The sequence below is a fragment of the Carassius carassius genome, chromosome 34, assembly GCF_963082965.1.
Source record: "Carassius carassius chromosome 34, fCarCar2.1, whole genome shotgun sequence".
NCBI classification, from domain to species: domain Eukaryota; kingdom Metazoa; phylum Chordata; class Actinopteri; order Cypriniformes; family Cyprinidae; genus Carassius; species Carassius carassius.
This window is the reverse complement of record NC_081788.1, coordinates 29386723-29401329: the sequence shown is the minus strand read 5'-3', so window position 1 is coordinate 29401329 and position 14607 is coordinate 29386723. Positions and strand designations below refer to the sequence as shown.

Sequence of the window (14607 nt, the reverse complement as noted above, 5' to 3'; positions counted from 1 at the left end):
ATGCAAATGTCAAAAGATTCTTAAATCAAGATACACTGTAGTTACTTTTGATTAAAAATGGCATCAGCTAACAAATGCAAAATTAAGTGAATGCACTTGAAATTAAAACGTCTTTTATTTTTTGAAATTAAGTTTATTTCTCTGAGTCCATCGGTAGATGTTTGTTCTTGTTCAAGGCAGAAACTCATTTCATTTTGATGATTTTTTCAGCAAACGACTTCATATCATATGTCTTAAGTTAAGAATTTAGCAATATCTGGAAAAAATAAAAGTTTTCCGAATGCAACACAAATGCACAACTCACACTAGCTCATAATGTTTTTGTAAAAGGAATACGTTCAGTGCATGTAGTTTTTAAAACATAATCTGCATGTTTAGTCTGAAATGTATGATTATGCATGTGAATTCTTCATTTGAGGACAGTTTCTGTCTGCTGTCTGTGTTTGTGTCATTAAGATGCCCTTCGTCTGTTTAAGGCAGAAGTATTTGGTGTTGTTTGCATTAGTCGGACTGTATTTCCTCGCTGAGATATGATTGTATTCTCGAATGACAGCACCGGCTAATGGCTTGTAATGAAAAAGAGAAGTTCCAGTCGTAATGCAGTGAAAATGAAACTCAGAGGAAGAGCAGAGACAGTTCAGTTCTGAGAGTTCAGATCCAACGAAAACCAACAAATCTTGCGTTTGACTCAATCTGTCTTTACGATAAGAGCACAACGGGAAGATACTGTAAGTAACTATCTTAGTGTTTTTCCAGTTCAAAAACAATCTTAAATCAAGGTACATTTAAGCTAAATGAGTCAGATCTGAAAAGAAAACACTTAAGAATGAAGTGAGTAAAACAAAGAAACATCAGCCAGAGAAGTCAGAAAATGAAACTAAATTCAAAGTGAAAATTATTATTTTTCTGACCCACTGGCAGATATTTTTCTTGTTTTATGCAAAAACAATACACTAAAGTATCCAAGTATCTGGGGAAGAACATTGCTTTTTTTGCAGTGGTGCTTGCAACGCCATGGTCAAGGGTTCGATTCCCAGCAAATGCATGAACTGATCGAATGTGTCCCTTGAGCACAAAAGCAGTCGCAAGTCTCTGGGGTATGTTTGTAGCAACAGCCAAAAATACATTATATGAGTCAAAATTATAGATTTTTCTTTTATGCCAAAAATCATTAGGATATTAAGTAAAGATCATGTTCCTTGAAGATATTTAGTACATTTTCTACCATAAATATATAAAAATTTCATTTTTGTTTAGTAATATGCATTGCTAAGAATTCATTTGGACAACTTTAAAGGCAAATTTCTCTATGTTTAGATGTTTTTGCTCCCTCAGATTCCAGATTTTCAAATATTGTCCTCCTAACCAACCATACATCAATGGAAAGATGATTTATTCAGCTTTCAGATGATGTAAAAAATCAATTTTTTTTTAAATTGACACTTAAGTCTGGTTTTGTGCTCCAGGGTCACATATGTGAATGACTTTGGATAAACGCTTCTGCCAAATGCATGAATGCAGTAACTCATTCCACGTGTTTTGACGGACAGGTGATGGAGGATTTGATATGAACGTGTAGAAATCTCCAGCATGGATCCGAACGAGAGCGAACGCAAGCGTCCAGAGGACTTCGCCAGCAGAAGCGTCGACCTTTCTCTTCTTCCCTATCCTCTTCCTCGTCCCGTCGTGCCTCAGCCGCGCCGATACATCCCAGACATGATCGATCTGAACCGGCTGCGTCTCCATCGTGTCGTTCAGGTGAAGCAGGAGTGTCCTCCACTGTGGCCTCCGTCGCCTCCGTTACTCCTGCGCTCTCCTGCTCCCTACTTGCCTTCTTTCCATCCCAGTCTGGTCCCGTTCCCGTTCCTCCTGCCCAGCTCCATCCCACATCTCTCTCCGAACCCCTTCTACTCTACAGAGGCCGCACGGTTTCGCCGCAGGAGCCAAGAAACCAGCAAAGCCGAAAAGCTGAATGTGCACGTGGACGACAGCTACTATATAGACGTGGGCGGCGATCAGAAGCGCTGGAAGTGCCGCATGTGCGAGAAATCCTACACGTCCAAATACAACCTGATCACACACATCCTGGGCCACAGCGGCATCAAGCCGCACGGATGCAAGCTCTGCGGGAAACTCTTCAAGCAGCTGAGTCACCTGCACACACACATGCTGACGCACCAGGGCTCACGGCCGCACAAGTGCCAGGTGTGCCACAAAGCCTTCACGCAGACCAGTCACCTGAAGAGACACATGATGCAGCACAGCGACGTCAAGCCCTACAGCTGCGGCGTCTGCGGCCGGGGCTTCGCGTATCCCAGTGAGCTGCGCGCGCATGAGCTCAAGCACGAGAGAGGACAGGAGAACGTGTGTGTGGAGTGTGGACTCGACTTCCCCACGCTGGCGCAGCTCAAACGCCACCTGACAGCGCACCGCGGCCCCGTGCAGTACGACTGCAGCGAATGCGGCAAGAGCTTCCAGTATCCCAGCCAGCTGCAGAACCACATGATGAAGCACAAGGACATCCGGCCGTTCATCTGCAGCGAGTGCGGGATGGAGTTCGTCCAGTCACACCATCTCAAGCAGCACGCGCTCACACACAAGGTAAGAGGAGGGACTGTGATGAAGGCTACGCTTTAGAAAAGTTTTTTGCTGTATAAAATGAAACACAACAAAATAAATAAATAAAAATACCTAAAATTAAATTAAAAAATGAAAACCTGCAATGTAAAAATGATTTTTTTTTACTGTACAAAAAATATTTTTGAAGATAATTGCAGTAGAACATGCAATTTCAGTCTTTAATATTTAAAAAGAACAAAAATTAATAAAAAAGTCAAAAACACAAACAAATCACAAACATTAACTAAAATTAAAAAGGGAATAGAAAATCTAAAAATAAAACCTACACTGTAAAAATTATTTTTCACTGCAATTTCTTTTTAATATAATTGCAGTAGAAAATATAATTTCAGTCTTTAATATTTAAAAAGACTTGCCATTAAAAATGGCAAAACGCTACAAGATTATTAAAACTTTGACCAAAATAAAATGAGAATGTAAATATTAAAAAACTACACAGTAAAATTTATTTTTCAAACATTTAAAATCACACACAAGAAAATACAATTTTAGAAAATAAAATTCCATTTTAATTCAGTATGTTTCTTTGTCTTTATTTGTAAAATTTACTAAAGATTTCTGACTGAAAATAGTTTCAAAGAAAATCCTGCACCAACTTTTACAGCGTAATTCAAAATACGACTAACATTTTTCAAAACTATTCTTGAGAAGTGCAGTGTACTTTTGAAAAGAGTACTTGAAAATTGCATCAAATATCTAAACATGCATTTTTTTGAAAAGCAAAATTACTTTATAATAAAATATTAAGTCTTGTTTAAAAAAAAACAGCCATAGGATTCAGAAAAGTCAACTTGTTTTTCCATTTGAATTACAGTACGTTGATTTTCTGAGACCACTTGCAGATATTTGTTCTTGTTTTAAGCATAAACTCACTTCATTTCAGTCAGCTCTCCTATAACAAGACTACGTATTGTTTTATTTTGCTTCTCAAGTAAAACAAAACAAGAATAAATCCTGCACATTATCCATACTTATACTTCAATATATAAAAAAAAAACTTATTCACTCGCAACATTTCAGTCCTTTAGATACATGGAAAACAACAAACAAGACTAAAATATATACTAAAATACAAACAGCAACTAACCCTAAATTAATAAATGCAGACTTACTTTGAATAGGAAGAAGAAAGCTCTTCTCATTTCTCCTGTTGCTAATGTCAAAAGTTGAGCACCAATTAAAATCAAACTGTAACATGCAGATGAAACATGAACAGGTTGTGATACCCTCATCCTGCAATAATCATAAACAAAACTGCACAAGACACAAGAAAATACAACCAAGACTGAAATAAACATGCATAAAAATGGTTTGTGCTATGGCTATCGAGCACATAAAAGCTCACATTTTGAAACCACTGATGAACCAATTTCAGTGTTTGCTTTTAAGTATATTTTCTTAATAAGATTGTATCACTATTTGAAGTCCAGTGTAAAATCGGCATGTGTGCTGAAGCAAAACTAATTCATAAGCCTAGTTATTCCTGTAGATCAACACCAAGGTCATGGCTTTTGTTCCCAGTGAATGCATGAACTGATCAAACGTCTATAACTGTCCATGTGATCTAAAGACCACTGGCTTCTCATGGACTCTTCTTTCTACTCTACTGTTTCAGGGAGTGAAGGAGCACAAGTGTCGCATCTGTGGCCGTGAGTTCACGCTGCTGGCGAACATGAAGCGACACGTTCTGATTCACACCAACATCCGAGCGTATCAGTGCCAGCTGTGCTACAAGAGCTTCGTCCAGAAGCAGACGCTCAAGGCTCACATGATCGTCCACTCCGACATCAAGCCCTACAAGTGCAAGGTGAGTCGCCGACTCAGTGGCATTCGTTCAGGCTTTCTGCAGGTTTGATGAAGGCTGAGGAAGGAATGAATCAAAGGCAATATGGTCTCTAAAAGTAAATGTCTTCAAAGTTTGAAAATACAGCTTCCAATAGATCTCCATTACCTCAAAACGTAAGGTTTGAATAGCTCTGCCCTAGAAAATTGAAACAATTTTTACTGTACATTCTGCTCACGCTGCTAAAGAAAGTGTATTGTTTTACAGAGAAGATTCTTAACTCAAGACACATTTACTTGAGAAGCAAAACGACTTTTCGAAGATGATCAAAGTGAAGTGAGTTTATGATTAAAAAAGAACAAATATCTGCCAATGGAGTCACAACATCGGCAAAACATTTTCATTCACCGCTGACAGATATTTGTTCTTGTTTTAATCTTAAACTCACTTCATTTTGTTCAGTTTCTCAGAAAACAAGACTTAATTTCTTCAGTTTGCTTCTGGAAAATGACAAAAATACTGAGGAAGAGCATAATTTTTGCAACATTTAATTCCACGACCTTATGACTTTAAGACTTTCTGCTCTGATTTTTGGCTTTTTTAGACCTGCAGAAACACTTTTAATTGAATACCTAGAAGCAATGCAAAGCTTCTTGTGTTGTTAACAGATTAGATTAAAGTGTAAAAGTGGAGGGATGCATCATGAATATATAACTTCAGTTCTTCAGTGACTGTAGTGTAATAAGGATGCACAGACGTCCAGCTCTTCTTGGGTTCTTGGTTGTTCTGGAATGCATGTGACCTTGGGCTGGTCCCAACAATGACTAGATACGTTTTTGGCAGTTGAGTGTCTCCTCGTCTGTAGGAAGGATATCGCTGCACAAACTGACTGTGTAACAATGGCTTTCTCGTCCCCCGAGAACAAGCCCCACAAATAGATTTCATCTCGCTTTCTCTTGTGCTCAGGAGCACTTCCTGTTTTCTCACGGTCCATTCGGACAGTTTACAGTCCCTCTATCCTCCTGAAGGAAAGGAAAGGACCACCCTAAAAAAAAAAAAAAGAGTGCAGAGGATAAATGGCCAATCTCCTTCATGTTCCTGAGAGAAACTCTCAGCTGTCTACTGTAACTCTCTAAAATGCTTTCAGATATGTGCCATGAGAGGCTTTACCTTTGGTGAAGTGGTTTGTAGACTTTAATACAGTGACAACCAATTTAAGACATCAGTCACTCCACTGCTCTGTTTTTGCTGCATAGAATTGCACAATAGAATACATTTTGCTGGCAGAGCAAAAATAAACAAAATATCTGGCCATATTATGTAAGAAATGCCAGTTACTCAATAACATGAACTTCTTGTTTACACTGCAAAAAAAAGTCCTTCCCCAGTGTTTTTGTCTTTGAAATATCGAAATAGTTTTAAATTGAGATACATTTAATTGATCAAAAAAATCAAGTGACTTTATATGCATAAAACAAGAAGATGGGGTGAGAAATGTTTAAAAATCAGGCAAACCTTGATTGTTAAGATATTTGTACTTGAAAAGTAAAAGAATAACAAAATTAATAAATAGGTTATTGTGACTTTTTTCTCGCAATTGTAAGATATACAATTCTGAGGGGAAAATAAGTCAGAATTGCAAGATATAAGCTTAAATTAAAATTCTTTAAGAATTGTGAGATAAAGTAGCAATAACCTTTTATTTTTTGTATTCAGTGGTGGAGACGGGCTTTCATAGCTTAGCGATTTAAAAAGCACAAAACAAGCGGTTTTCTGACGAATCCACGCGAACAGCTTACCCGCGAAAATACTACAGTCGTACTACGTCTTGCTAGATGCATATTGGAAAAAGTATTTTTTCTCCTGAACTGAATCAAGCTCACGCCGACACAGAGCTTCGCTCCTCTCACTCCTCCCACTCTCGTTCCTCTCGCTCTCCCTGCTGCGCCTCGATCCATGTCTCAAACTTATGATCAATGACCCTCCTACTTCGAGTGGCTCTATCCTCCTAAGTAGATCGGAGCAGATGCTGCCGCTGGCAGCTTCAAAGAAGTCTGCCCCTGTTCGTTCAAGGAAGGCAGCCTCCCCATGCCCATCTTTGTCTCCTCTTTGTTACCATCAGAGGAACCAATAACGAGTTCGTCGGGTGAACGATCAGACTGTAGCAATCTTGCTTGTTACCAGACTGTCCTCCTAAGCCCGTTACGTTGAGGTATAAACTGCAAAACTCACAGGTATGAAGCGGATCTCAAGAGAATTTGTGCAGCATTATTGAGTGTTTACTGAAAGGGAAAGTGACATGTCATACAGCCAAGTATGGTGACCCATACTCAGAATTGGTGCTGTGCATTTAACCCATCCAAAGTACGCACACACACACAGCAGTGAACACACACACACCGTGAACACACACCCGGAGCAGTGGGCATCATTTATGCTACAGCGCCCAGGGAACAGTTGGGCAAACTCTCTAACCACTAGGCCACGACTTCCCCACACTTTAAGATCATCAAAGCCACAAGTTCCATTGCATGTGTGGCGTCACTGAACAGGGGATGGTGTGCAGAAGGCCACTGGTCGAAGGTGGAAAAAGGGCTTCCACATTAACTGCCGGGAGATGCTAGCAGTATGTCAACCCTATCAGTTCTTCCTGCCAGTCCTGAAAGTATGCCAATCCGATTGGAAAACATGTCTGTGGTGTCCTACATAAATTGCCAGGGAGGATGAACATGTTATCAAGGAGTAATGTCCCTTCAGGGGATTGGATGCTCCATCCACAAACGGTTCAGAGAATCTGGGAGATCTTCGCCTCAGAAGACAACTTTCACTGCCCAGTTCATTTCTTAAAAACCATGGATGCATTGGCCCACGATTGGCCCAACCTCCTACTTTATGCTTTCCCCACGATCACTCTATCCCACAGGTAATCAGGCAAGTAAGGTTCTCCTGGTGGCCCCATTTGGATGAACCAGCTGTGGCTATCAGAGCTAACTCAGCTGTTGATAGCGGCTCCTTGGCCTGTTCCACTGAGACGGATTCTCCTTTCTCAATCGGACGGGACAATATGGCACCCTCCGCCTAACTAAGGCCCTCCACCTTTGGCCGCTCAACCGGAGCCTTCCAGCCTCCCAGAACAAGTTTTGAACACATTTTCGGAGGCTAGAGCCCCGTATACGAGATGCCGCTACATCTTGATGTGGTCTTTCTTCTCTGCTTGGTGGCTAAACCACGGCATAGACCCTCAGACTACCGATTTGACAGAGATGTTATCATTTTTTCCCCTTCATGGGATCTGCCCTTCGAGGCACTACAGTCTGCCAGCATTCGTTCACTATCACTGAAGACTGCCTTGCTCCTAGCACTGGCATCAGTAAAGCAAATAGGGGACCTGCAGGCGCTCTCTTTTAGCCCTGCATGCCTGGAATATGGGCCTAATGACAAAGTCGTCCCGAAACCAAGGCATGGTTACATACTCCATCCACTCTGTTCAGAGCACAAGTTGTTATGCTCTCCGCACTTCCTCCCTCTGAAGAGGACAGAGTAGTAGACTCCATCTCGCTGGCATACTCTTCCTTGGGCCTTCAATGCCCCATTGGAGTACAGGCCCACATGACTAGAGGCATTGCCTCGTCTTGGGCATGGTCCAGTGGTGTGTCCATTGTGGATATTTGTGAGGCGGCCGGCTGGGCCTCACTGACCACATTTGCAAGGTTTTATAACCTGGAAGTCCCAGCAAGACTCAGTACTCGTTCGCTTATCTCAGGGAACCAAGGTTACATTTTTCACCCACATGCGAAACTCTCAATCGTGTGGTTCCCAGGTCCGTGGTTTTCCCGTGGAATTGTGCAACTCTTACACTGTTGCAGGTTTTTTTTTTTTTTTTTTTTTCGGAATGCATAGAATTCTTTCGGAATGACCGGATTTCGCCCGCTAAATTTCACTGAGCAACGATAAACACATTTAGAAAATCATTATTGTTCTTGGTATCAGGTGACCACCTGCGATCTCGTCGCATTGATACTCGGTAAATAATGATGAGTGATTTGTCAGGTAGTTCGCAACAAGAATGAAGGCATTTTTGAGTGGAAGATTGTTTCTGCCAAGGAATAAAAAATAATGTAAATGCGACTTTTTAGCTCACAATTATGACTTTTTTCCTTGCAATTTAGAGTTCATATGTGGCAATTCCGAATTGTTGTTTTGTTTCGGTTTGTTTGAGTTTGCATCTCACAATTCAGTTTCAAATGTTCTGTTTCCGTCACAGAATAAAAATAAATAAAAAGGTAATTGCGACTTTTTAATCTTAGTTAATTTTTTAATTTTTTGTTTCAGTCACAGAATATAAATAAATAAATTAATTAATTAATTAAAAGAAGGTAATTCCAACTTTTTATCAAGTTCTGAATTCATATCTCACAATTCTGGCCTTGTTTCTTAGTCATAACTGTGGGATGCCAACTCAAAAATGTGAAAAAAGGACATTTGTCCCTGCTTGATCAGGTCAAAGATTTCTGAAGAGTTACTCTCTTTACAGCTGTGTGGAAAGGAGTTTAACAGAATGCATAATCTGATGGGCCACATGCACTTGCATTCTGACAGCAAACCCTTCAAATGTCTTTACTGTGCCAGCAAGTTCACCCTGAAGGGAAACCTGACGCGCCACATGAAGGTCAAACACGGGATCATGGACCAAGGCCTGGACGCTCGCGGTGAGAAGCTTTATATATATATGTAGATCAGTCTTCTGAAGCTGTTCTCTCTGTTGTTGGTCTTGTATGATGTTGATGATGTCTCTGGATGCTCTCAGTCTTCAGGAGACGAGGACGGCTGTGTCTCTCCGGTCCTCTGCGGATCCTGTCCCGCATCGGTCAGGAAGAGCCCTTCGATCTGTCCCAGAAGAAGCAGCTGCGTCTGTCTCAGTCTGACGGCGGGAGCTCGGGCCGAGAAGAAGACGAGGACAGTCTGTACCGAATGAGCCAGGACAGTCCTGACCCTTACAAGGCCCGAGAAGAGGAGGAGGACGAGGAGGAAGAGAAGAAGAAACCTGACACGCACTTCTACAGCGATAAAGAAGACGAGTTCTGAGGGACAACGAGACAGAGACTGACCAACACGCTGTGAATGTTGATGTTTCAAACACTTCTTGTGTGAAAGATGTACAGAAATCTACTAACACTGCAATATCTACTAACAATATTTTTGTATTGTGTTCCAGTACAAATGTCTAAACATTCTTGAATTAAGATGCAGCGAAGTGAAAATATCTGCCAATAGGCTTAGAAACAAATGAGACTTTAAGCAAATTAATTTTAACATTAAAAGGTCATTTCACTTTTCATGTAAATGCATATTGATTTAAGAATGTTTTTAATTTTGTAATGTAAAACTGTTTATTTTTGTTTTGTTTTTTTTAAGTGAAAGTATCTTGATTTTCAGAAGAAGTGTAGCATGTTTAGTCTTCCTTGGTAATATTTCGTAATGTTCATTAGAATTAATATAATTGAGAGAAGAAAACTGATATTTTTCTGACCGTTGCCTTCAATGGAGGTGTTCTTGCTTTGCTCTGACTTTGATAAATTAATGATTTTTGATAGTTTTGTATTTTTGTAAACACATGGATAATTTTATTTGCCTGTCAATCAACTGCAGTGTGAACGCTGATCAATATTTATGTACAATAAATTCATTTAAAGATTAAACTAGACCTGAATTTTGACCTTTAAAGTCAAGTCAAGTCACCTTTATTTATATAGCGCTTTAAACAAAATACACTGCGTCAAAGCAACTGAACAACATTCATTAGGAAAACAGTGTCAATAATGCAAAATAACAGTTAAAGGCAGTTCATCATTGAAGTCATCATCTCTGTTCAGTTTAAATGAAAAACAGTGACTATACGATCCTCATGAATATCCTCTATTAACATTAAGATATATTTACCGGAGATGCAAAATGATTTGTTTAAAAAAAAAAATGCATCAAAATTGATTTAATTTATGCTTAAAATGAGAGAAAAAAAGGCTAATGGGGTCAAAAAAAACAATTAAAATGGAAAACAAGTGGATTTCTCTGACCCCATTTCTTGTTTTAAACATAAACACTTCATTTTAATAATATTTTTAGAAAACTAGACTTCTCAAGTTAATGTATCTTGATTGGAAAACGAGGCAAAAGCACTTTGCAATATCAGAGCAGCCAGCCAAGCAAATACATTCTGAAGCAAACTTAAATGTAGTCTATTTTTACTCTACAACCTTTTGGACAGGTTTTCTTCCTTAAAAAGAGTAACACACTTCCCCAGCAAAGAAAAGGAAGTATTGGAGAATAAGCAGCAGTTCTGATCAAACACGCTGCAGGAGTCCGAACCCTTTACACAAGATAACGCACTTCTCATTGTTGATGCCTGTTGTTTCCCAGAAAAAGAGCAAAAAATACAATCTGACTTGTACAACAATGCAAGCAGAGAAAGAGAGTTTGGCAGCATCCACCAGTTTAACCACATACACACTTCTGTTTTGGAATAATTATGTTTTTTTTTTTAATAAACCCCATAATTATTCCAAAAATAAATGTACATTTAGAATGATTTCTGAAGATCATGTGACACTGAAGACTGGAGGAATGATGCTGAAAATACAGTGGAGCATCACAGAAATAAATTACACTTTAACAGAGATTCACACAGAAAACAGCTGATTTACATTGCAATATTATTTCAAATTTTTACTGTATGTTTGATCAGATTCAGATTAAAAAAATAAATAAAAATAAACACTTAAAATTTCTAAATATTTGACCAGGACTGTACAGTTTGCTGCATTTGTAACTTTAAAAGAAAGTGTCTGTCAAATCACTGTGCAAGAATATTCAACTCTCAAGCCTTTTTTAGGCATCACACCTTCTGGGTATTTGTCCTGATGAAACTGAGAGCAAAGGGGAAGTGCTCAGATCCTCTTCCTGTCTTCCGATCACCTCAATGTTCAGTTTGAAGCCTATGAAAACACACAGAATCAGGTACTGTGACCCGTCTCTGCTGAACTGAAAGTCCTGGATGAATCAGGACAAAGGGGCTTCTGTAAACACAGAGCTGCTGAGAAAACTGTACCACTATGAAGAATAAAAAACCACACCTTGTGTTCGGTTCCACTTCTGTGTGACCAGAGCCAACGGTTAATGACCCGTGTGCCGAATCACATCCGTCCCTGCCTTCAAATAACAGACTGAAGTGACCTTTAACTTGCATTGCTCTATTAAACACAAAAACACTTTTTCCCCTTACAGCAAAATATATATATTTTAAATTTCAAAATATATTTAGGATCATTTTGAAAGTATATTTAAAAAAAAAAAAAAAAAAATATATATATATATATATATATATATATATATATATATTATTTATATATTTTTAGTTTTTTATATTTTATAAGCATTTTGCCATCCATATAATTAAATCCAAAAAAATTAATTCACATCAGGGTTATTATAATTGATTAAAACTAAAACTATATATATATATATATATATATATATATATATATATATATATATATTAAACAACAACTTGAAATAAAAATAATTTGAACATTTCTCATTTTCAATTTGATGACTAATAAAACTGAAATAAAAATGTATAAAAAGATATACAGACATGTTTAAAAATGACAAAAAGCTCAACAACATTACTAAAATATTAACAAAAATGTACATGAAAGCAATATAAAACTAAAATCTAATTCAAAATATTCACAATAACTATACTAAAATAATAACAATATATTGTAACATCTAGTTCAACACAAAAGACTTGAAGTGTATTTTCTTCTGCCAGAAATACATTTGGAAAAAAATTGAAATCAAATATATTTTCATGTTCAAGAATATATTTTATAGAGCTTCACTTTTTATATGTAGGCCGTATTTTAAATATATTTTGGGTTTCTTCAGTCATCTGACGTCTTTCAGGTCTCTAAAACAGTTGATATGAATGACAGCAGACTTTCACTGTCTCTGTGAAGGGAAAAGCTCTATAGAAGGTTAATTTAGTCTTGATTTTTTAACACACAGAGTTTTCCGGCCGGTCAGTTCATGTAAATTGTGTGTGTCTTTGGTTTCTGTCTTTTGTAAAAGCAGTCAGTTCCTCTGAGGATGTTTAGACCAAACGTCTGTGCATTTCCAACACAAGACTCTTTTTATTTGTGAAGTCAAGTCAATCAAGTCAAGTTCTTTGTTTACTTTGTTTTTTCCACATATATGGGCAAGACCTAATATAAAATATAGTTGTATTTGAAATAATTGTCATAAGGAATTAAAAATATGTTATTCTCTTTGTAAATGTAAGAAAATTGTAAAAAAACAAGGTGATTAATAATTTTAACTCAATATGAATAATTTGTGCATGTAATACTTAAACTATTGTAATGTGTACTTTTGTCTTATGTAACTGTTTGGTTTTTCTTGTATGATCAAATTCAGTGAAAAAGTGATGCTTATTAGATAAATATGTATAAAGGGTATGCATAATAAGCAATGACACCTTTTTTTGGTAATTATGTATATTTTTACTTACTGTGAAAAGATGTCTGTGAGGACCGAAATAATTTTTTGTTGAACTGCTGTTGTTTTAAAGTCTGTTTTAGGATTTTCATTAAAATATTTAACCCCACCCACCCCAAAAAGTAACGATTATGCAGTAAATTGAGAAGAATGCTGATTTATTTTATTCATTTGAACACTGAGATCAGCAGCTGTCAATCACGTGTCTGTGAGACCAGAGCGCCCTCTGTCGGACTCATCTACAGTCACACCCTGTCAACCGTGGAGAAATAACATTTCACTTTCCTCAGTTATTCTTGATCGTTAATTTAACTGTTAATTCATAAAAATTAAAAAATAAAAACGAGCGTTTATTAAAATCCCTTCGGAAGACAGCTAAAGAGCTCAGGTTTCCTACTGCGTATTAAAACAAACACGATATATCACTTATATAGGTAACAATCCTGTCGATCCTTCTGCATTTATATAAATAATAATGTGTTTCATAATGGTTTGTGTCCAAAAGCGGTGATTCTCTGTAAATATAGGATCAGTAAGTGAAATTAATCTGTAATTTAGGATCAGTAAGAATTTTTATGTTTCTCTTCTGCTCATCAAGGCTGCATTTATTTGATCAGAAATACAAAAAATACTGTAAAATTTAGAAATATTATTGTTTCAGGTTTCAGGTTTCAGGTCTTTTATTGTCATTCTATACATGTTGCCACATAAGAATGAAATATGTACTCAGGACCAACAGCGTAAAAAAGATAGTTAACATACAGTATACATAAAATAATTAAAACATAATTTAATAACCTACAACATTTAAAAAATAACTTTGACCTAAACAAGACACCTGATACCTAAAAAGTACTCCTTCTATAATAAATAATTAATCAGAAATTTGAAACAATTTTAAAAGCAATCCCTAAGGCAGTGAATTCATGATTCTCACAGTCTCTGGGAAGAAGCTGCATTTCAGTCTTTTTGTTCTGGCTTTAACGCTTCTTAGCCTCCTGCCCGAGGGGAGTGGATTGAAGAGTTTGTTTGCCGGGTGGGTGGAATCCTCCATAATACAGGATGCTCTGCTTCTGCACCTGCTGGTATAAATTCCCTCAAGAGAGGGTAGGCTGCTCAAAGTTATTTTTTGGGCCGATTTGACCACCCTCTCCAATTTCTTCTTGTCAGCAGCAGAACAATTTCCGTACCAGGCAGTGATGGAGAAAGCGAGTGTACTCTCCACCACACACCGGTAAAAGGCTAGCAGAACTGGAGTCCCAAGACCAGCCCGCTTCAACCTCCTAAGAAAATAAAGGCGTTGTTGAGCCTTTTTTATAATGCTTTTTTATAATGCTGGCTGTGTTGATGGTCCATGTTAAGTCATTGGAAATGTATATTCCAAGATACTTGATGTTTGAGACCATTTCCACAGCTAATCCACCAATGAACAGGGGAGAGGGGGTGTAGCTTCTCCTTCTAAAGTCCACGACAATTTCCTTCGTCTTCCCCACATTAATGCAGAGGTTATTTGCTCTGCACCAGTCCTCGAGTTCTTCCACCTCCTGTCTGTAAAAGGACTCGTCGTCATGGGATATCAATCCCACCACAGCCGTGTCATCAGCAAACTTCACAATATGACTGCCTGG

At 37.9% G+C, this 14607-nt stretch overlaps 1 protein-coding gene across 3 annotated transcripts in view; it reads left to right on the top strand.

Moving 5' to 3' along the window:
* Positions 1–9523, top strand: part of LOC132115001 (zinc finger protein 366-like) — a 9931-nt gene extending 408 nt beyond the window's left edge. The window contains exons 1-5 of one of the 3 annotated variants that reach the window (XM_059523419.1): positions 602–728; positions 1551–2601; positions 4256–4447; positions 8958–9132; positions 9231–9523. In XM_059523419.1, coding sequence (XP_059379402.1) covers positions 1591–2601; positions 4256–4447; positions 8958–9132; positions 9231–9508 — 1656 coding nt within the window. In that variant the 5' untranslated portion in view covers positions 602–728; positions 1551–1590 and the 3' untranslated portion in view covers positions 9509–9523. Of the gene's footprint in view, positions 1–601; positions 729–1550; positions 2602–4255; positions 4448–8957; positions 9133–9230 lie in introns of those variants that run through there. The other 2 variants (XM_059523418.1, XM_059523420.1) reach the window with 2 other exon arrangements.
* The last annotated feature ends 5084 nt before the right edge of the window (positions 9524–14607 follow it).